Genomic DNA, 23,442 nt, shown 5'->3' with positions numbered 1-23,442 from the left:
ACACCAGTGACCCGATGTAAACTTTATACCTCCGATCACAGCTGTGCGCTGACGCTGTCTTTTGACAGTGTGGAAACCGTGGCTGTCTGGCCGGCAGTGATGATTTTACCACAAATGTCTGGGCCCCCCATTCAAGTGAATGGGGTCCGGGTTCAAGTCCATGTACTGTTCTGGTACCTGAACCCAAACTTTTTGTCATTGTTCGGCCGAACCCGCCAGACCTGAACATCCAGGTGTCCACCCATCTCTACTGTCTAGTAATGTTAAGAAAGATGCATCACTTCTAAGATAAAATGCTTATTGTCTGCAGTCAGTGTGCAATTCAGGATTTCTGTTGTGTTATAGAATCACCCACAATCTCATAGGTAGCTCTAAATTACACAGAGACACCAATTATTACACAAACTTGAATAATTAGTACTTCAACGTATGCAAGGTGTCATGATCAATATTCCACAAGCGTTCATAAAAACCGGACTACTCACACTTTGCTGTCTTCATGGACCAAAGCCCTTATTTTCGTTATTCACCACCTTATAACAAGCAGTTGCAGCAAACAATCATTGGTATGATTTGTCTCATGATACCTATCTCAGGTGGCGTGATGATTTTGGAGGACATGCCTCCTTCCTCATATGTGCTAATGAACCACTTTATAGAAACAAGTTACTATAGATACAATCAACAATCATAAAATTACATAATTAGTTATCAAAACATCTTATACATAGACATTTAGGCTATGTGCACCCGTATGCATAACATTTCTGCATAAAAACAGGACTCCTTCCCAGAAAACGCGCATTTTTTCCACGTGTTTTTTCCGCGCGTCCCCAGACACATAGAAAATAGCCAGAAATGCAGAATTTACAGCGAAATTAATGAGCATGCTGCGTTTTTTACCACGAAGCGTTTTTTTCGCGGTAAAAAACGTATCAATATGCACAAAAAGTGCAAAATGCATTAAAATAAACGGGAAGCTTCTTTTAAGTGTTTTTTGAGCGGATTTTTTGGTAAATCCACGGTAAAAATGCGAGAAAAACGCTGTGTGTGAACACAGACTTACAGTTTCAGCAATATAGAGAGTGGTCATAAAAATACCCTAAAATTAAAACAATCATTTGAACATTTCATTTGCATTGTCTCCAGTTGGACGGCCCAATAAACCTTGCATAATAACAACCTCTTCTATTTATCTGTCTCATCCTGGATGATATCAAGTTCTTCTAATACCTGCCAACACAGCTCAATTGTATAATGCTTGAACTCATAAAAGTGTTGGGCTACAGATATATCGCCAAAATTTGCATATGGTCCTAGACATTGGACCTAGATTAGCTTTAGGAATTGGTGGTCCTTGTGGTCTATAGAGACTAATAGTACAATATTACTATAGTGTAGATTTTGGTTCATTCAACCTCACTTTAATCAGCCTAGAAGTCTGGCCAACATAGACATGTCCACATGAATAGTTCAAAAGATGTAAAAAAAAAAAAAAAAAGTATATAAAAAAAACCCAGGCACTGTAATTCTATTTCCTTTCATTGGCTCACGTTTCACATCGCCCTTTACAATTGTTTCACAATTCTGGCGACTTAAGAATTGGAAAACATGCCACTCGACACAGGGGTATTTACGAGTCATGTGAGCTTTGACTTACCATTTCTTCTTATTTCCCCCCTTTCTGTTTTCCCCCCAAACTACCGAATAACCACACTATACACTTGAGTTGGATTAAATTGGCCACAGCAACCTTTTATTAACAAATATTAACAAACATTATAAAAAAGCAACCTCCTAGAGGGCTGCTGCTCAAAGGGAGTATCTTACCTCTAGCCGCTATGCAGCAGCTCAGAAGCACCTATTAACTAACCAGGCCAATGAATATAACCATTAGCCATGGGCCCTTTAATCTCTTCCCTGGGATTATTTAAACACCTGTCACCACTTAATTCCATCTATGGGAGTCCAGAATCTCGTGAGTTCCCCCGTCCAATCCCCCATTAACCAACTCCACCAACTTTGAGGATCTTCGTACAGTGTCCATTTTAGGACATCAGGTATCAGATATCAGAGTCAGGTATCAGGTATCAGATATCAGGTATCAGATATCAGAGTCAGGTATCAGATATCAGGTATCAGATATCAGAGTCAGGTATCAGATATCAGATATCAGGTATCAGAGTCAGGTATCAGGTATCAGATATCAGGTATCAGATTTCAGGTATCAGGTATCAGATTTCAGGTATCAGATATCAGGTATCAGATATCAGGTATCAGATATCAGATATCAGGTATCAGATATCAGGTATCAGATGTCAGGTATCAGGGTCAGGTATCAGAGTCAGGTATCAGGGTCAGGTATCAGGTATTAGAATCAAGTATCAGGGTCAGGTATCAGGTATCAGATGTCAGGTATCAGGGTCAGGTATCAGGGTCAGGTGTTTGATTTTGATATATGATAATGTCCTAAAATGGACACTGTATTTTGTCTTCCCTTATGAAATGAACCACTCAAGTACTGTATCTGAAAAGCATTTTGATGTTTGATTTTTGATAGTAGTCAAGTGTCAGGTATCAGGTATCAGATATCAGGTATCAGGGTCAGATATCAGGTATCAGATATCAGGTATCAGGGTCAGGTATCAGATATCAGATATCAGGTATCAGGGTCAGGTATCAGATATCAGGTATCAGATTTCAGGTATCAGGGTCAGGTATCAGGTATCAGATTTCAGGTATCAGATTTCAGGTATCAGGTATCAGAGTCAGGTATCAGGTATCAGATATCAGAGTCAGGTATCAGGTATCAGATATCAGAGTCAGGTATCAGGTATCAGATATCAGAGTCAGGTATCAGGTATCAGATATCAGGTATCAGATATCAGGTATCAGATATCAGAGTCAGGTATCAGATATCAGAGTCAGGTATCAGGTATCAGAGTCAGGTATCAGATATCAGGTATCAGATATCAGGGTCAGGTATCAGGTATCAGATGTCAGGTATCAGGGTCAGGTATCAGGGTCAGGTGTTTGATTTTGATATATGATAATGTCCTAAAATGGACACTGTATTTTGTCTTCCCTTATGAAATGAACCACTCAAGTACTGTATCTGAAAAGCATTTTGATGTTTGATTTTTGATAGTAGTCAAGTGTCAGGTATCAGGTATCAGATATCAGGTATCAGGGTCAGATATCAGGTATCAGATATCAGGTATCAGGGTCAGGTATCAGATATCAGATATCAGGTATCAGGGTCAGGTATCAGATATCAGGTATCAGATTTCAGGTATCAGGGTCAGGTATCAGGTATCAGATTTCAGGTATCAGATTTCAGGTATCAGGTATCAGAGTCAGGTATCAGGTATCAGATATCAGAGTCAGGTATCAGGTATCAGATATCAGAGTCAGGTATCAGGTATCAGATATCAGAGTCAGGTATCAGGTATCAGATATCAGGTATCAGATATCAGGTATCAGATATCAGAGTCAGGTATCAGATATCAGAGTCAGGTATCAGGTATCAGAGTCAGGTATCAGATATCAGGTATCAGATATCAGGTATCAGAGTCAGGTATCAGGTATCAGATATGAGATATCAGGTATCAGATATCAGAGTCAGGTATCAGGTATCAGATATCAGGTATCAGGTATCAGGGTCAGGTATCAGAATCAAGTATCAGGTATCAGATGTCAGGTATCAGGGTCAGGTATCAGAGTCAGGTATCAGGGTCAGGTATCAGGTATCAGAATCAAGTATCAGAGTCAGGTACCAGGTATCAGAATCAGGTATCAGAGTATTTCTGATGTTTGATTTTGATATATGATCATGTCCTAAAATGGACACTGTACCCATGCCATACTGATATGACATATTTAATGTGACAATCTGTAACCAATCCCGCAAGTATGAACTTATAATAACCCCATAACTACCATCACCAAAACAATATCATTGCACTATAATATATATAGATAGAAGATTCTAACACTTGCACTTAAAATATTTACCCCCAGGCAAATGGCTATTGCTTATATACTCTCCCCTCCTTCCTCTGACCCCTCCTCTTCTCCTGTCCTGTCCCATCCCTACCTTTCTTTATTAACCCTAACATTCACAAAAACTATCCAGTTCCCTCTATTCCTGCTTTAACAATGTCATGTCGTCCTCCCTTTAAATGCATGGGCCCTGTACAGCCTCTCTTTCTCATTGCCAGTTTGTTGAGATCAATTTTGACTTCTAATGTCATTTCCAACCAGCTCAGAAGCAGTAGATCTTCCTCTGAGATATTAAAAAATGGATTCATCATCAAACAGGATGCCAGATTTGGGATCCTTTCTAGAGATCTACCAATACTTGTATATCAACCTTATGATATGTGTCAGAACTTTAATATGTATGACTGAAATCCCAATGTCAGTTGCGCTCTCTCTATGATTTTCACCTACTGCTTAAAGTTATCCTGACACCGGATCCTTGCTGCCCAATCTGTGGATAATATGTATCAGGCAATGGCTGTACAAGCTCAGCCAGCTATGTTTGACTCTGCTGCGGCGTTTCAAAGAAAAAACATGCTTTAATAGCCGCTGATGATTGAGACTGTGCTGTAGACTAGACAGACAGGTGGGTCCCTGGTGGCTTCTCCCTGCCCATTGCCCTGGATTGACAGGTACAGACAGAGACCTGTCAATATAGGGCAGCGGGCGGGGAGAAGCTTCCGGGGACCCACCTGTCTGTCTAGTCTACAGCGTGGTCTTGGTCCCCAGCAGCTTTTAAATTATGTTTTTCTCTGAAACGCAGCAGCATTTCAGATTCGAACATACCTGGCTAAATTCATACAGCCAGTGCCTGATACATGTTATCCCCGAATTGGGCACTATGTATCAGGTGTCAGGCTCTCTTTAACACAAAGTAAGAAAAAATATTACAAATTATTTTAAAAACTAAACAGCTATGTAGAATAGATGTCACTCCATTCAAATATTATTCTAAGCAACATTCTGGAATTAACTAGAAGAGAATCCCATCAGATATGAGGCTAAAAACCTACTGGTGTGCGGTAAACACCAGAAGAGAAGCCAAGTCTTTCCAGGCACAAATTTGATATATGCTAGACAAAAAGAATAGCAAAGAGTGTTGTGCATTTCACTGCCAAGTCAGGCACAACATGCTATGAGAGCCGTGATAAGCATTTGTTGGATTAAACCTAAAATACCACATTGCTTGTCACGCACAGTTATAGGAAAGATAAGTGAATGCTATGGACGTCAGACAAGTTCAAGCCTGACAACTGCGACGGTTAAGCATGAAACGTATTGCCTATTTCTGAACATTTTTCTACTACTTATATTTCAGGTACTGATTACTCCGGCATACAGCAGAAATGCATCAAAGCAGAAATCAAACGACAGATTGTGATTGTTAATATTTACAGTTTACATCTTACATGGCTTGTCCTTTACATATCTTCTTAAAGTTTGCATTTTATGAAAGATTCATGTGTGGCTGTCATCCATGTTTCGGTCAAAGATATCTTTTTCTGTTGCTTGATGCCTGTTATTAGGATGCTATTGAACGGTATCAGAGGGATAAGGGGACACTTTTATAGGGTATCCCATTTGTCTGAGTGTTACTGCATGATGCTTTTGTTATGTGGCATTGACACAGAATGTGTGTATGTGTATATATATATATATATATATAATACTGAAACAGGAGCCCTGGTGCCGCCAGTGTAATTGGCTACATCGTGAGTATACTTTGGCTGGTCCTGTTATCGAAGCACTGAGACACTTAAAAATTTGCCAAGATCTGGGCAATATGACTCATGTATATGCCACCCTCTTCCACCTCCAGAAGGTTGAGATAAGTATTTAGAGGGAATCTGTCACCCCTTTTTTGAGATATCATATAATGATATCATTCAATTGTGTGTCACATAAGGATTCTCTTAGTACTTTTGCTTCCCCCTGACCCCACACCTTTCATGCTTAAATCCTTTCTTTATATATCGGTTCAGATGTATGTAAACTGCCACTTTTACCAATAAAAGTAAAATTAATTGAGACATCAGTAGGTTAAATGTTTTTGAATATGCATATTGAATCAGGAGCCCCATATAATGCTCCATACAGTTTATGATGGGCCCCATAAGATGCTCCATACAAAATACGCCCCATATAATGCTGCATAAAGGTTAATGATGGCCCTCTAAGATGCTCCATAGAATAATATGCCCCATATAATGCTCCATAAAGGTTATGGCCCCATAAGATGCTCCATAGAATATGCCGCATAAGATGCTCCATAGATTATTCCCCCATAAGATGGCCCTATAAGATGCTCCATAGAATAATATGCCCCATATAATGCTCCATAAAGGTTATGGCCCCATAAGATGCTCCATAGAATATGCCCCATAAGATGCTCCATAGATTATTCCCCCATAAGATGCTCCATAAAATGCTCCATAGATTATGCCCCATAAGATGCTCCATTGAATATGCCCCCATATGCTGCTCCATAGAATATGCCCCCATATGCTGCTCCATAGAATATGCCCCCATATGCTTCTCCATAGACTATGCCCCATATGCTGCCCCCATATCCTGCTCCATAGAATATGCCCCCATATGCTGCTCCTTAGAATATGCCCCCATATGCTGCTCCATAGAATATGCCCCCATATGCTTCCCCATAGAATATGCCCCCATATGCTGCTCCATAGGCTATGCCCCCATATGCTACCCCCTTATGCTGCTCCATAGAATATGACCCCATATGCTTCCCCATAGAATATGCCCCCATATGCTGCTCCATAGAATATGCCCCCATATTCTGCTCCATAGAATATGCCCCCATATGCTGCCCCATAAGATGCTCCATATATTATGCCCCCATATGCTGCTGCAAAAAAATGCCACCTCTCCTCGCTGGGGGCCAGGTGCTGGTGTCGCCCCTCGCTCAGGACCAGGCACCTGCGATATTCACCTGTCCGGGGTCCATCGCTGCTCACCACTGTCTGCCGCTTCCTGTGTCAGTGACTGTTCAGCCAGCAGAGGGCACAGCACGCACTAACCATGTCATCATGCCCTCTGCTGGCTAAATGTCACTGACACAGGATGCAGCAGACAGCGCTGAGCAGTGTAGGAATGGGGACAGGTGAATATCGAATATACTTACCCCCTCCTGGAGCAGTCTCTGCAGTCCGGCTTCTCCTACAGTCTCCCTTCCTTCCTTCAGTGGTCACGTGGTATCGCTCATTAAACTCATAAATACGTGCATATTCACGAGTTTAATGAGCGGTACCACGTGACCGCTGAAGGAAGGAAGGGAGACCGTAGGAGGGGGGCTGCAGAGATGCATTGGGGGGGCAGTATGATCTCTGACACACCCGCTCCCCCTCCCCCACCGACCCCCAGGTATATGACTCGTGTATAAGCCGAGAGGGGGACTTTCAGCCCAAAAAAAGGGCTGAAAATCTTGGCTTATACACGAGTATATACGGTAGATTACTCAAAAATTCACATGTCCAGTAATACGAGTTATATGTTACACATTTATTTTTCTACCTCCAGTAAGCAATAAACGTATACTTTTCAAATGGGAGTAAAATGGACGGCTATTTAACGGATCTGTTTTCCATGGACTTCAGTGATAAAAAAAGGATCCTGTTGAAATCTGTTGGAATATGTTTGGTGCAACAACTCCATTCCTGTTTATGAGTGTTTAGCTGCTAGATTTCTATGCTGTTTATAAAGTTAAAAAAAGTCCCAAAGGCTCATACAGGAAGGGCAAGTGACTGTATTTCCTGTTTTCCTGTGTCTATGTATGAGAGAAGCAGCCTGCTGTAGATGCTGCACAGATAGAGACACACAAGTTATTTATTCCTGAATTGATCTACTAAGCTTATCATATATTGTTCTTGTTTGCTCCTGAATAAAGAAGCTCTGTTGTCACACGCTTGGAAAGTATCCTGAATAACCTGCTGCCAACAAAATTAGTATTTTTCAAGCGGACAAAAGACTTGTCTTCACAACTTTTTTGTCAGCGGATTGCTGCAGGATCTGTTCTAACAGATGATTACTGGAAATCTTGCTCATGAGTGGAGGGCTATGGGTATCCTGATAAAAATGCCCATACCATCCCAAGTTGGTGTGTTGCTAGCCATCACTATGCAATTCTGTATAGTATTCTTTTGCTTTGGTCTCAATTGGTTTTCATTCTCACATCTGGTTGTACATTTTATGTCTGTTATAAAAAGCTTATGAATACATCTATTGACGGGCTCTCGCCATTCATTTCAGCAGTTCTAGGTGTCTTTGTGCAATGTTTAGTACTATGTTTTCTGTAATCATTTGTACATTAATGTCTGCTAGCAGTTCTGCGTGGCTGGGTATACAGTTTAAATATCTCCAAGAAGCGGCTATGTTTCCATACATTGTGCGCTTTCTTATTAAACATTGATTGAAAACACTGCAGATATTGTGGCAGAATACGATCATATAATCAGGACCATTTACCTAAGCAACAGTCTATAAACTGTCTAAACAAATTTTACTGGTTGGCTCAGCAGTCCTGGAAACACAATGCAAGAGATTGTAAAGCAAGAGGTGAAGGGGAGAGATGAAAGAGGTGTCCGCATGTGAGCAATTTAGCTGGATTTACAAGGAGAGAAAGCACACAGCTCACTTGTTTCCAAAAAGAAACCTGTTTCATATTGTATAAACATGTGAGCGGATCTAGCTTGTATTATTATTATTATTATTATTATTATTATTTATTGTTATAGTGCCATTTATTCCATGGCGCTTTACATGTAAGGAGGGGTATACATAATAAAAACAAGTACAATAATGTTAAACAATACAAGTCCTAACTGGTACAGGATGAGAGAGGACCCTGCCCGCGAGGGCTCACAATCTACAAGGGATGGGTGAGGATACAGTAGGTGAGGGTAGAGCTGGTCATGCAGCGGTTTGGTCGATCGGTGGTTACTGCAGGTTATAGGCTTGTCGGAAGAGGTGGGTCTTCAGGTTCTTTTAGCATGGATGGTTAAGAAGGGTTCTCACCTGCCTCTTGGTACAGTCAGAGCCATCCCTGCTCATACTGTTCCCTACCGTGCCCTAGAAAGTAAGTTCTTACAGATATATTCACCCTGGGGAAGCACTGTATACAGATTGTAGTCGCACATCTGTCCCTGTCACCAATGGGCTTCACAAACTGATTTCCACAGTAGAGAACCTGCTGCTTTTATGCCTTGTCAGAACACAACATTAATGGGAATGTGTCATCAGAAAATGGCCTACAGTGTGTCAAAGGCAACCTGTCATCTGATTCATGCTGCCAAAACCACAGGCAGCATGAACCTAAACTTGGCTGCATGATTGCAGTTTTACAGTTGTATTAGTCTTGTAAGCGCTCAAGCATTTCTGAAAATATACAGTTAGAATACCTGACTAGTTGAGGCTGCTCCCACCCATCTCTTCTGAAGACTAGTTCAGGTGATTGACAGGTCTTCCTTATGTGCACACGATGGAGAAGCCTGTCCATCACCTCTACCAGCACAGGAAGAGGCAACCGGTGGCGGCTCTGGACTTGTCTCATTTCTCCCTGTTGTCCTCTGCTGGATCTTCTAACTCTATTAACTCTGAAATGCTGGAGCTTTTCAGAGAAACACATACCTGCCTTCAATTGTACAGCCAAGCTCTGATACATGCTTCATTCAATTTGGTCATCATGAGTCAGATAACAGGTTCGCTTTGAAATATATTCTAACAAAAATTACGATTTTCTCACATCTCAATCTGTATTAAGAAAAAATTGAAATCTTGCAATTTGCTACATACAATGGCTATTAAAGGCTTGAATTTAGTGTTGTTTCAGGAAACACATGTACCTTAGGAGCAATGAACAGCTATAAACATATCTTTTGTATTGGAGTGTTTGAGTGTGATAAGGTATGAAACCGTGGAAAGGTGTGAAACCTACTGTGAAAGGTGGAACCGTTGTGTATCAGCTGTGTATAAAGTTATAACCTGTCATTGTAATAGTGCCTCTGATGATAAGGAACCTGCTGAAAACTCATCCTGAAAGCACAGGAAGTATGAGTGTAAAATTTTCTATTTTGCTTTGATATGAAAAAAAGAAATGGATGCATTAAAGAAAATACATGTAAAACAAAAATGTGGTCATTTTCTGATGCCACATTCCCTTTAAAGTGTATCTATGCTTTGAAACTTTGGTTGTATATTGTAAACCCTTAAACGCCATAGAAATCAGTGAGAATCTAGGGAGGAATCCCACACAAACACGGGGAGAACTTAGGGAGCTTCTCAGGGAATAGACCCCCACCTATCTGCTGGATGTTTAAGGACGTACAATATATAAAAACACATTTTTTCAAAATAAACTTTAAAAGTAAAAAAAAAATATTGGGGAAATTGAGGAAGTGGTTACATCAGTTACAACAGTTACAGCATTAGGATAGTAATATGTTATTATATAGCTATAATGATTATTGAAAAAAACGCTTCACTTCTCATTCTTAAGTTAGGACTAGAAACGGTACAAGTTTCTTACATCCTAGTCACTTTGTCATTTCAGGCATGTTATAGCCATCCCATAGTTTCCCTCTGCTGCTACTCCCTTCCACAGTTTTGCTAGTGGGCATGTACACAGCAGTTTACTGCAAGGAAGGGGAGGGGGGAAGAAAATAGAAAAATATCTTATTGCTTAAGGAGGTTCTTCACCTAACTTTTAAAAAAGAAATACTATTTTTTTTGGCAATAAAGTAAGCCCATTTTCCAGTACTATACTTGGAAATTCCAAGTAAAAAGAGATTTTCTAGTGTAAGTTCTGGCAATTTTTACTATCATTATTTTTTTTTTTTTGTGCACCATTGACCCCATGGTGCTGTACATATGAGGAGGGCTCACATGCAAAATACAGATATACGTTTAACATGAAAAAGCAATGACAGACTGGTGCAGAAGAGAGAGGGCCCTGCCCTTGCGGGTTTACAGTCTACAGGATAATGGGGAAGGAGAAGTAAGTTTATTTTTCATCTACAATTTTTTTTTTTTTCTTGTAATTATTGTACATGGTTAATACCTACAGTTGTGGTCAAAAGTATTGACACCCCTGCAATTCTGTCAGATAATACTCAGTTTCTTCCTGAAAATGATTGCAAACACAAATTCTTTGGTATTATTATCTTCATTTAATTTGTCTTAAATGAAAAAACACAAAAGAGAATGAAGCAAAAAGCAAAACATTGATCATTTCACACAAAACTCCAAAAATGGGCCAGACAAAAGTATTGGCACCCTCAGCCTAATACTTGGTTGCACAACCTTTAGCCAAAATTACTGCGACCAACTGCTTCCGGTAACCATCAATGAGTTTCTTACAATTCTCTGCTGGAATTTTAGACCATTCTTCTTTGGCAAACTGCTCCAGGTCCCTGATATTTGAAGGGTGCCTTCTCCAAACTGCCATTTTTAGATCTCTGCACAGGTGTTCTATGGGATTCAGGTCTGGACTCATTGCTGGCCACCTTTGAAGTCTCCAGTGCTTTCTCTCAAACCATTTTCTAGTGCTTTTTGAAGTGTGTTTTGGGTCATTGTCCTGCTGGAAGACCCATGACCTCTGAGGGAGACCCAGCTTTCTCACACTGGGCCCTACATTATGCTGCAAAATTTGTTGGTCGTATTCAGACTTCATAATGCCATGCACACGGTCAAGCAGTCCAGTGCCAGAGGCAGCAAAGCAACCCCAAAACATCAGGGAACCTCTGCCATGTTTGACTGTAGGGACCGTGTTCTTTTCTTTGAATGCCTCTTTTTTCCTCCTGTAAACTCTATGTTGATGCCTTTGCCCAAAAAGCTCTACTTTTATCTCATCTGACTAGAGAACATTCTTCCAAAACGTTTTAGGCTTTTTCAGGTAAGTTTTGGCAAACTCCAGCCTTGCTTTTTTATGTCTCAGGGTAAGAAGTGGGGTCATCCTGGGTCTCCTACCATACAGTCCCTTTTCATTCAGACGCCAACGGATAGTACGGGTTGACACTGTTGTACCCTCGGACTGCAGGGCAGCTTGAACTTGTTTGGATGTTAGTCGAGGTTCTTTATCCAACATCCGCACAATCTTGCGTTGAAATCTCTTGTCAATTTTTCTTTTCCGTCCACATCTAGGGAGGTTAGCCACAGTGCCATGGGCTTTAAACTTCTTGATGACACTGCACACGGTAAACACAGGAACATTCAGGTCTTTGGAGATGGACTTGAAGCCTTGAGATTGCTCATGCTTCCTCACAATTTGGTTTCTCAAGTCCTCAGACAGTTCTTTGGTCTTCTTTCTTTTCTCCATGCTCAATGTGGTACACACAAGGACACAGGACAGAGGTTGAGTCAACTTTAATCCATGTCAACTGGCTGCAAGTGTGATTTACTTATTGCCAACACCTGTTAGGTGCCACAGGTAAGTTACAGGTGCTGTTAATTACACAAATTAGAGAAGCATCACATGATTTTTCGAACAGTGCTAATACTTTTGTCCACCCTCTTTTTTATGTTTGGTGTGGAATTATATCCAATTTGGCTTTAGGACAATTCTTTTTGTGTTTTTTCATTTAAGACAAATTAAATGAAGGTAATAATACCAAAGAATTTGTGTTTCAATCATTTTCAGGAAGAAACTGAGTATTATCTGACAGAATTGCATGGGTGTCAATACTTTTGGCCACAACTGTATATATTCCCCACAATTCCTTGTATTATTTATTATTATTATTTATTTATAAAGCGCCATTAATTCCATGGTGCTGTACATGGGAAGGGGGGTTACATACAAAGTTATAGATATCGTTAACAGTAAACAAATTTACAATGACGGACTGGTACAGAGGGGAGAGGACCGTGTCCTTGCGGACTTACATTCTACGGGATAGTGGAGAAGAGACAGAAGGTCAGGGGTGCAGCAGCTCTGGTGGTGGTGAGGCGGCAGAATGGTTATTGCAGGCTGTAAGCTTTCCTGAAAAGATGGGTTATCAGGTTCCGTTTGAAGGATCCGAGGGTGGTGGATAATCGGACGTGTTGAGGCATGGTATTCCAGAGGATAGGGGATATTCGGGAGAAATCTTGGAGGCGGTTGTGTGAGGAACGAATAAGTGTGGAGGAGAGTAGGAGGTCTTGTGAGGATCGAAGATTACGTGAGGGAAGATATTGGGAGCTTAGTTCAGAGATATAGGGAGGGGAAAAATTGTGGATGGCTTTGTTGGTCAGTGTTAGTAGTTTGAACTGGATTCGTTGGGGAATTGGGAGCCAATGGAGGGATTTGCAGAGGAGAGAGATAGGGGAGTAGCGAGGAGAGAGGTGGATTAGTTGGGCAGCAGAATTGAGGGCAGACTGGAGTGGTGCAAGAGAGTTGGCGGGGAGGCCACAGAGGAGAGTGTTGCAGTAGTCAAGGCGGGAGATGATGAGGACATGTACAAGAGTTTTAGTAGATTGAGGACTCAGGAAGGGATGGATTCTGGAAACATTTTTGAGTTGGAGGTGGCAAGAGTTTGGACGTGTGGTTTGAAGGACAGAGCAGAGTCAAGAGTTACTCCGAGGCAGCGGATATCAGGTGTGGGAGAGAGCGTGATGCCGTTTACCATAATAGATAGATCGGGTAGGGAAGATACGTGAGATGTGCAAAGAGGACAGAAATGAAAGTCACACTACTCCCTTCCTGGGTTGAGCTTCCATACATCAAGCCATTTGGATCAGTTTTCTTGTTCCTCATCTGATGTCAAAACTTCATTAGTTGTCGTCAGGCTTTCACCAGTTTCTACTGCACTGGTGAGCAGGACCAAAAAAACTCAAGAAGTAGCATTTTCTAATCTGAGTCCTTATAGTGTTTGGAGCAACAACTGAAGTACCAGATAAACATAATGCAAACTATGGAATCAATTCTAGCTGTAGTTTTTCTTTAGCTTTTTACTTCCGGAAAAAGCTGCATGGCTGAATAATTGAAATCGCGGCTCTAAGATGAATTTCCTAGGAACACTCATTTCATGATAGTTGTGTAGTCTAAACAGAATGCCAATCACTTGACTAATGACCAAAACACTTATTTGTTGGCTGAAATGTTTTGGTTTGCACAAAAGATCATCATTCTCAATGGCAGCACTCCATCCTGTGTAAACAGGACCTGAGCTGCCAAGAAAAATGGCAGCCTCTGAGCACTAAAAGATCTATTCTAGATCATTAAGTGCTGATCTGAAGCTAGGCTTGCCTGTGCAAACGGACGTTTACACACTACCCAATACAGGAGGGGAAAAACAAGGTGTGGACTACAATGAAGAGGTAGCCCTATTTATGTTTTGTGAAGCTGAAGGTTGCATTTTTCATTGTAAACCATTAAGATGACAGAAAACACCCTGCTGGATGGTTAGGGTCAAGCGAAGACTATTAATGGTGTTCAATAATCCAGGGATTTAGAGACCTAGAGATGATTAGATCTACGATTATGGAAGAGAAACATGTTACTAAGGGATCTGCAATGAAATACAGCGTAACAAGTCAGCGTATTTCATGTTTTATTGTGTGCACAGAAACTAATAGTATTACTGAAGTATGATCCTTTAATATCAGCTCTTTAATAACAGGGTGCATGCTATAAAGGAACAATAGAGAAGGTATAAAAGCACCTGAATGCTTTAAGCTGCAAAGAAAACGGCTAAGGCTCCACAAAGGTGTCTTTTGTCTTCAATATTTTCTCATCCATACTGGTTTACACTCCTTAGGCTTCTGTTGGCGCTGCCACTATAATTTGCTGTTATTTGTTATGTATAAGGACAAAAGCTTACACTGCATACAGTGTGGTAGAAAACAAACATAGTGTAGATGTGGTTTCCATTTTACTATTCACGGTTTATTTTATGGATGATTTTATTAACTGGACTTTTTATTTTATTGGAATGCTTAAGTCACACTCAGCCTGTTTTTGATGGACTTTTTTGGAGAAATGCACATTTTACTGAGCCAAAGATCTGAGATAGTTATTTCCTTCACTTACTGATTTGCTGCAAGAATGCTACGGGTGCTCTCCATACACAGGAGCACTCGTTTTGTCAAGCACTCCTTTATGCAAGTTTTCCCACCTACAAAGAATGGGGAGGTCTGTAATTTTATTGTAGGTGCACTTCAACTGTGTAGAGAATGACATGCTAAGCATGTCGAGGTGAGGAGACTTAAAGCCGCAAGGCTCCTCTGGGAAATATGCTAATTATGCAAATTGTCTCTTCAGAGAGGAAGAAGACTAGAACTCTATTGCCACCTATTGGAGGTAGCAATCCTAAAAGTCAATGTTGACCCTTTAACGAGCCTAGTTACATGACTTAGGATAAAAGCCAAGCCAGAATCTCCATTTGCAGACACTGTGTTTCGGGGTACTGCCCCTCATCAGTGCAAAGTGGGAGATCTGGTTTGGCTGTGAGAGAGGTGTCTGACCGATATCCGGCTTGGCTTTTATCCTAAGGCTACTTTCACACATCAGGTTTTCGGCGTCAGGCGCGATCCGGCGTCGTGCCGGAATGCCGGATCCGGCAAATGTTTTTTAAAACCTGATGTGCCGGATCCGGTTTTCTGCCGGATCCGTCTTGTTCTTGACAGACAAAACCGGATCCGTCTCATCCGGTTCATCCGTTTTTCTATCTGTTTTTCGACGGATTACGCCGGATCTGGTTTTTAAAATTGACCCTTGTGGCCTTCCGAACGGGATTGGCTACTGGAAAACTATATATAGCATGTTCCTACAGCCCTTCTTTGACAGGTTGTAGAGGAGAAAGTGCAGGTTGGAGAGAAGAGCAAGTTACTGGCGAAGATGGATGTTGTCATTGGAAATATTACCACTAGAAGTTCTGTGACGGTTTCAGTAATGAGGGACAATTTTGCACTATACTTTGTCACCTCAAGGCAGAGTACACTGGCAGGATGACAGAGTGTGAAAGATTTGTGCCCTAACCAAACTTGTGTACCTTCTGGACCAACAGTATATACCTTTGCCAACCAAAGTTGGCTATCTTGTCATGGTCTTACTATTTTTAGCTTTAGGCCACAGGTGTGTACCTGGTTGTGTTTTATGCAAAGTATTTCACCTTTTAACAAAAGTTGTGTACATTGTTAGGAAATCACCAACAATAAACACAACTTTTCAGGTGAAATACTTTGCTTCAAACACAACCAGGAACACAACTGTGGCAAAAAGCTAAAATTTACCCACAGTTATATACCTGGTTTTGAATACCTTTTTACCTTTTAAATACCCTGTATTTAACCTTTTTTTTAAACATATTTCGCCGCAGAAAGAAATGACAGACAACCAGTGTAAACAATAATTTAACTTTTATTTAAAATATTTTTTTTTTGTGTAAACTGTTTTTAAAGTTAAAAAAACTTTTTTAATAAAGGTTTGAAACCAACCAAATGGGCATTTTTATTACAAAAAAAACATTATAACTCGGTGTAGTGTGGGGTGGAAATACTGCTGGAGGGGCTGCGGGACACTTCGACAATGGGAGTGTGGAGAGAGGACTGGGATCGTGGTGGGGAAGGAACAGTTAGAGGTGATGGTGTGGAAAAAGCTACAGAATGGGTGGACATGTGGGAGGCAGAAGAGGTGGTGGGCGGTGGAGTGGAGGGTTGGGCAGGGACTGTAGGAGCAGATGATGTTGATGGAAAGTTGTATGGGGAAGGAGTTTGGTACGGGGAAGGAGTTTGGTACGGGGAAGGAGTTTGGTACGGGGCAGGTTGCTGGAAGTGGGGAGATGTCTGGTACTGGGGAGGTTGCTGGTACTGGGAAGGTTGCTGGTACTGGTGAGGTTGCTGGTATGTAATAGGAGGGGGAGGATGGAAAGTGGCTGGAGGGGGTGCAGATGTAATAGGAGGGGGAGGATGGAAAGTGGCTGGAGGGGGTGCAGATGTAATAGGAGGGGGAGGATGGAAAGTGGCTGGAGGGGGTGCAGATGTAATAGGAGGGGGAGGATGGAAAGTGGCTGGAGGGGGTGCAGGTGGAGGAACTACAGTGGTGGGAGGTGGAGGTTGGGAGGTAACCTGCTGTAGAGCACCGTGGCACGAATGCATTACATGCATCTGCTGGGTAGGAGATAGTGTTGCCATGCGCTCCACAACAGACCTGAAAAAGGTGTGGTTTGGCGAAGATCTTGCTTCTGAATGCATGGTTTGCAGAAGTGTCTTCACCTCCAGAATGCTGGAGTTGATCTGCTGAAAGCCTGCGGAGATTTGCTCTGACAAGACTTTTAGACAGTTCTGGAAAGATGCATTCAGATGCAAGAACTCTGGCGCATAACTCTTTTCCTGACCCCTCTGCCGCTGCCGCCCAGTACCCGCAGGTGTACTAGAGGTGGCAGGGGCAGAAGGGTGGGGTAAAGGGAAAGCGATCTCCTCACCAGCAGCTTCATGTAATGTAGGCGGCCATGATGCTCCTGTGCTGGTGGATGGGACAGATGGGTCGAATGTGTGGGAAGGCTGGGAAGGTGCAGATGTACCGGGGCGGTCGAAGTGTCCCTCGGTGCCGGTCTCCTCAGGGATTGCCTCAGAAGGGTCCAATCGTGCAGGCTCCCGAGTGCTGCTCACCGTGCTGTGGAATAAAGAGAAAAAAAAACAATTAAAATACTGACATGGTATGGCCCTGGCTGAAAAAAAAAAGTTACATCTAACATTTTTTTTCACATGTGGTGTGTAATATTTACCTTCTAGTGACCATTGTTTCCCGGAGGAACGACAGGGCTTGTGCGTACTTGTACTTGCTCCTGCGTCCTCCAGATCCACTCGGGGCCCGCATCTCTTTATTGAACTCCTTCTTGAAACGATCCCTCACAGACCGCCACCGATTCACAATTCTGTTCCCTGAAACGAGAAAGGAGTGGTTAGTATACAACATCAGTGTTTCACAAACTCCAGTCCTCATGGTCCCCAGGGGTCATGTTTTCAGGATTTCCATAGTAAATAGAAATCCTGAACACATGATCCGTGGGGACCACGAGGACTGGAGTTCGGGAAACACTGGTTTACATCAAGCAACCGGTACTGTATATACTTACGCTCTTTAATCTGGGCCCGAACATCGAGGTCCTCCCAGCGGCCCACAAGGAGCGAACAGATTTCCTCCCAGAGTCGTCGGGTAACGATAAGGTCAGCGTGGCGGCGGTCAGCCATATTCCAGAGCGGCTCCCTTTCTCTGACGAGATCGATGAGGTGGTCCACATCGAGTCCTCCATCCTCACCGTCAGAGTCGGGAGCACGCTGTGAAAGCTGTTAAAGAAAAAGACAAAAATAACATAATTAGCCTCCACAAAAGAAATGAAATAAAAAGTGCAAAAAAACAAAGCAAAAATATTTATACTTACACGCTGGTGACCGCCGCGTTGCTGTCGCCGACGACCCTGGGAGGCACTGCGAGGACCTCTTGGCCGAGCACCAGATTGGGAAGACTAGAGAAGAAAACAAAAAATGTTATGTCTTTGGATGTAGGCATTTGTTTGCTGTGTGTGGTCTGCAGAACATTGTTTTCTGTGTTGTGTGTAGTGTGATGTTGTGTTTCTGCGTTTGATGCAAAAAACTTACCAATTGTGAGCCCACTCCAGGTGTCTGTCCACCCCTTCCTTCTTCTTCTGGGAGCTCCTCTTCATCTTGTGAATCCTGTTTTGAAATAAAAGGCAATGAATAGACATATATTACAGAGATGATGGATTTTGGAAATAAAAACTTACCGTCAAACGCTGACGATGCGAGGGAGGGCTCCCAGAAGATGATGTGCTGTCTTCCTGGTGGCCACACTCCATGCCTGTGGGTGGTGTTCCAGCTGCTGCCATTGCTGCTGCTGCTGCTGCTGCATCTATTGGGCGGCTGTTGAATAAAGAGAAACAAAGGGCCATTGAATATCTTGATATTCAATAGCCCTAGTTTGGAGGAATGGGGGATTTGATAATTACCGTCTCTCATCTGCTGCTGGCCTCCCCTCCTCAGCATGTTCCATTTGCTGCTCCATTTGGGGTGGTGGTGGTGCTGATGGTGCTGCAGTGGTCTCCTGCCTTCTCCTGCTGCGCTTGGTTGCTTTCTTGGGTGGCATGTTGGGTGTGGCTGTGGGTCCCTCTGTCTTGCTTTTATATATGTCTTGTGGGCAGAGCTACTGAGCATGCTCAGACCAAAAAAAACGGATCCGGCCACCGGATCCGGCTTTCGCCGGATCAGGCGCATTGCGGCGCTCATAGGCTTTCATTGTGTGAAAAAGACGGACGCGCCGGATCCGGCGTGTCCGGCTTTTTCGCCGGAGACAAAAAACGTTACAGTAGCCGTTTTTTCCAGACGCCGGATCGCGACACATTGCCGGATCCGGCGAAAACCGGATGAAACGCATGGCCATCCGGCGCGATCCGGCGCAAATGCAAGTCAATAGGGGGGAAACCGGATCCGGCATTGCATTTCGCCGGATCCGGTTTCTGTCAAAAGCGCCGGATCGCGCCTGACGGCGAAAACCTGATGTGTGAAAGAGGCCTAAGTCATGTAACTAGGCTCGTTAAAGGGTCAACATTGACTTTTAGGATTGCTACCTCCAATAGGTGGCACTAGAGTTCTAGTCTTCTTCCTCTCTGAAGAGACAATTTGCATAATTAGCATATTTCCCAGAGGAGCATTGCGGCTTTAAGTCTCCTCACCTCGACATGCTTAGCATGTCATTCTCCGCAAGGAGAAATGATACTTCTTGGATATCGGTCAGACGCCTCTCTCACAGCCAAACCAGATCTCCCACTTTGCACTGATGAGGGGCAGTACCCCGAAACACAGTGTCTGCAAATGGAGATTCTGGCTTTGCTTTTATCCTAAGTCATGTAACTAGGCTCGTTAAAAGGTCAACATTGACTTGTAGGATTGCTACCTCCAATAGGTGGCACTAGAGTTCTAGTCTTCTTCCTCTCTGAAGAGACAATTTGCATAATCTTCAACTGTGTGACACAGAATTTAAAAAAAAATCTAGAAAATCACATTGTGTGATTTTTACATAATTAATTTGCATTTTACTGCATGAAATAAGGATTTGATACAATAGAAAAACAGAACTTAATATTTGGTGCAGAAACCTTTGTAATTACAGAAGTCAGATGTTTCCTGTAGTTCTTGACCACGTTTGCACAGATTGCAGAAGGGATTTTGGCCCACTCCTCCATACAGATCATCTCCAGATCTTTAAGGTTTCGGGGCTGTCGCTGGGCAACATGGAGTTTCAGCTTCCTCCAAAGATTTTCAATTTGGTTCATGTCTGGAGACTGACTAGGCCGCTCCAGGACCTTGAAATGCTTCTTACGGAGCCACTCCTTAGTTGCCATGGTGGTGTGTTTCGGGTCATTGTCATGCTGGAAGACCCATCTTCAATGCTCTTTTTGAGAGAAGGAGGTTTTTGACCAAAATTTTGCAATACATGACTCCATCCAATACGGTGCAGTTGTTCTGTCACCTTTGCAGAAAAGCACCCTCAAAGTATTCATCCTTCATCTTCCTCCAAACACAGCAAGTGGAGTTGATACCAAAAAGTTCTATTTCTATCTAAGTTCTATCTCATCAGGCCACATGATTTTCTCCTATGCCTCCTCTGGATCATCCAGATGGTCATTGGCGAACTTCAAACGGGCCTGACATGGGCTGGTATGAGAAAGAGGACCTTGCATGCCCTGCAGGATTTTAATCCATGATGGCTTAGTGTGTTACTAACAGTAATGTTTGAGACTATGGTCCCAGCGCTCTTCAGGTAATTGAACAGGTCTCCCATGTAGTTCTTTGCTGATTCCTGGCCTTTCCCAGAACAATCCTTACCTCATGAGGCGAGATCTTGCATGAAGCCCCAGACCGAGGAAGATTGACAGTCATCTTGTTTCTTCCATTTTCTAATAATTGTGCCAACATTTGTTGTCTCCTTACCAAGCTATTGTCTTGTAGCCCATCCCATTTTTGTTCAGGTCTACAATTTTGTCTCCGGTGTCCATAGACACCTCTTTGGTCTTGGCCATGGTGGAGAGGTTGAAGCGTGATTGATTGTGTGGACAGGTGCCTTTTATACAGGTAGCGAGTTCAAACAGCTGCAATTAATACAGGTAATGAGTGCAGAGTAGGAGGCTTCTTAAAGAAAAACTAACAGGTCTGTGAGAGCCAGAATTCTTGCCGGTTGGTAGGAGATCAAATACTTATTTCATGCAATAAAATGCAATTTAATTATTTTAAAATCATGCAATGTGACTTTCTGGGTTTTTATTTTTAGATTTTGTCTCTCACAGTTGAAGTGTATCTACGATAAAAAATTATAGACCTCTCCATTCTTTGTAGGTGAGAAAACTTGCAAAATGGGCAGTGTGTCAAATACTTATTTTCCAGAAGAACAATGAATATGGAAATCCAAAATCGAATAAACCATATTGACTTCTCCCCTAACCCCTGACCAGTTGCCCGGCGCCTCCATACACATTAGACTGTTGGCTGAACCCATATATTGGTGGATTCAGCTGAAATTGTCCTAATGTGTACTGGGACCTTTGGACACATGTAAATTTCTCACTTAATAAAATAAACTTAAATAAGACTTGGTTTTAAAATTCTCCATTGACAATACCTCCAGGGCGTGAATGAGCATGAACTTGTCAGACTATATACTTGTCAATGGCCATGATTAAAGCTTTTGGGCCCTAGTGCAAAAGATATAACTTGACGCTCACCAAACAGAGTCAGTTCTTTACAATATTCAAATAATACTAAGATAGGAAAACGTATGAGGCCCCTCCAGGAGTGGGGCTTGGATGAGACCGTTGTATCTTATTTTTAGACCCACTAATTTCACTTCTTTGATGAAACTTCATCCACAAATGTGTGTATGTACAGTATGTGTGTGTGCATATTACATCCTGGCTGCTTGCGTGTCAATATCTTATTGGTAAATTATCTCCCTTAAAATGTATGTGATACTAAAGGAATTATTAAAGAGGTTGTAACTATCCATAGGATAGGTGATAATTAGTTGAGCGGTGGGTGTCTGACTACTAGGACCCACCACTATTAGCATAATGGGACACTGTTTGAATGGAGCAACAATGTACACACTCAATTTGTGTCGCTGCCAAACACTGTGCTTGGCTTTTTCTGGCAGCCCCATAAAGAATGAATGGAGTGGCATCCAACTTGCCTCTCCATTTTGTGACGGGGATAAAAATTCCTCATTCTGCCAACCAGCACCAGTCCCTGTGGTTGGACTCTCAGAGATCAGTAAGTTATCACTAAACCTGCTGATAGGTGATGACTTGTTTTCACCAGAAATCCCTTTTAAATGATGAAAGCTGTTTAGGAGGAACATCTGTATTTTTAAATAGCCTAAAACTACATTATCTGACAAATACAGCATGTAATACTTTTAGTCTATTGCTAGTACTTTATGGTACTTTATGTGCTCATTCTGTGGCTTTCTACATGGCTCAGTTTTATCTTCTTCAAAAGCAGACTTCAAAACAGATGATGGGTTTCTTTTACTCCGTTCTGCACCAGATAGTAACACCTGGTGGAGAACTAAGAAACGAGCCATCAGGATTCTAGCAGCTGCGCAGGTCACATACTTGTGACTTTGTTATGTTTTCTGACCTCCTCTCATTTCTCTCGTTCTAGTGATGAACTAACAAGAACAGATTTAAAGAAGTTGCCAGCACTTCCTACACAAGCCCTTAAAGAGCACCCCTCCCTTGCCTACTGGTAATGTTCCAGTTTTGGGGTCTTATTATTCTTGTATCTGTATGTTTCTCACATTGAACAGTAATGATGCCTTTCATAATATTATCTAGAAATAATGAGTTAATGACTAGACCACAAATCTTAAATGCTCACTATAAACTGAAGAAATGTTAATAAAAAAATATCAATCAGTTTTATGTACATACTTCTGCCCATCCTTTAATTGGTGTGGTTATGATGCCTGGATCTTTTAAGTTGTCATGATTTGGTATAATGCAAATAGAATAAAGAAAGGACAAAAGACTGAAACCATGTTTGGGAAATGGGGTGGGTGCCTTGGACTTTTAAGCCCATGGGAAGACGTGCACGTACCTACAGAGTCCGCTGTCCAACCTCCCCCCATTCTTATTCACTAGCGTGACTCAAGTTAAAGGGTATCTGTCACCCTTTTTTGGACTATGAGCTGCCGGCATCGACATCATGGGCTTATCTCTTTAATGCTGTGGATAAAGCTGGAGTCACACATAGCGACTTACCAGCGATACCGACACCGATATCAAGGTGTCAGGATCGCTGGTAAGTCGCTATGAGATCGCTGGTGAGCTGTCACACAGACAGCTTCACCAGTGATCAGCACAGCGATGCCGAGCACCCGGCATCGCTTGCCATCCC

General features: G+C 42.3%; 1 protein-coding gene across 3 annotated transcripts in view; it reads left to right on the top strand.

Moving 5' to 3' along the window:
- The window catches only part of FRMD4A (FERM domain containing 4A), a 598,990-nt gene that overhangs the window by 503,633 nt on the left and 71,915 nt on the right, over positions 1-23,442 (top strand). For all 3 annotated transcript variants that reach the window (XM_073551276.1, XM_073551277.1, XM_073551279.1), the window contains one exon: positions 22,708-22,791. In XM_073551276.1, coding sequence (XP_073407377.1) covers positions 22,708-22,791 — 84 coding nt within the window. The remainder of the gene's footprint in view (positions 1-22,707; positions 22,792-23,442) is intronic.

The sequence above is a fragment of the Dendrobates tinctorius genome, unplaced genomic scaffold (assembly GCF_039654945.1).
Source record: "Dendrobates tinctorius isolate UK_male_01 unplaced genomic scaffold, ASM3965494v1 ptg000174l, whole genome shotgun sequence".
Lineage (NCBI taxonomy): Eukaryota > Metazoa > Chordata > Amphibia > Anura > Dendrobatidae > Dendrobates > Dendrobates tinctorius.
This window is presented reverse-complemented; position numbering and strand designations above follow the sequence as displayed.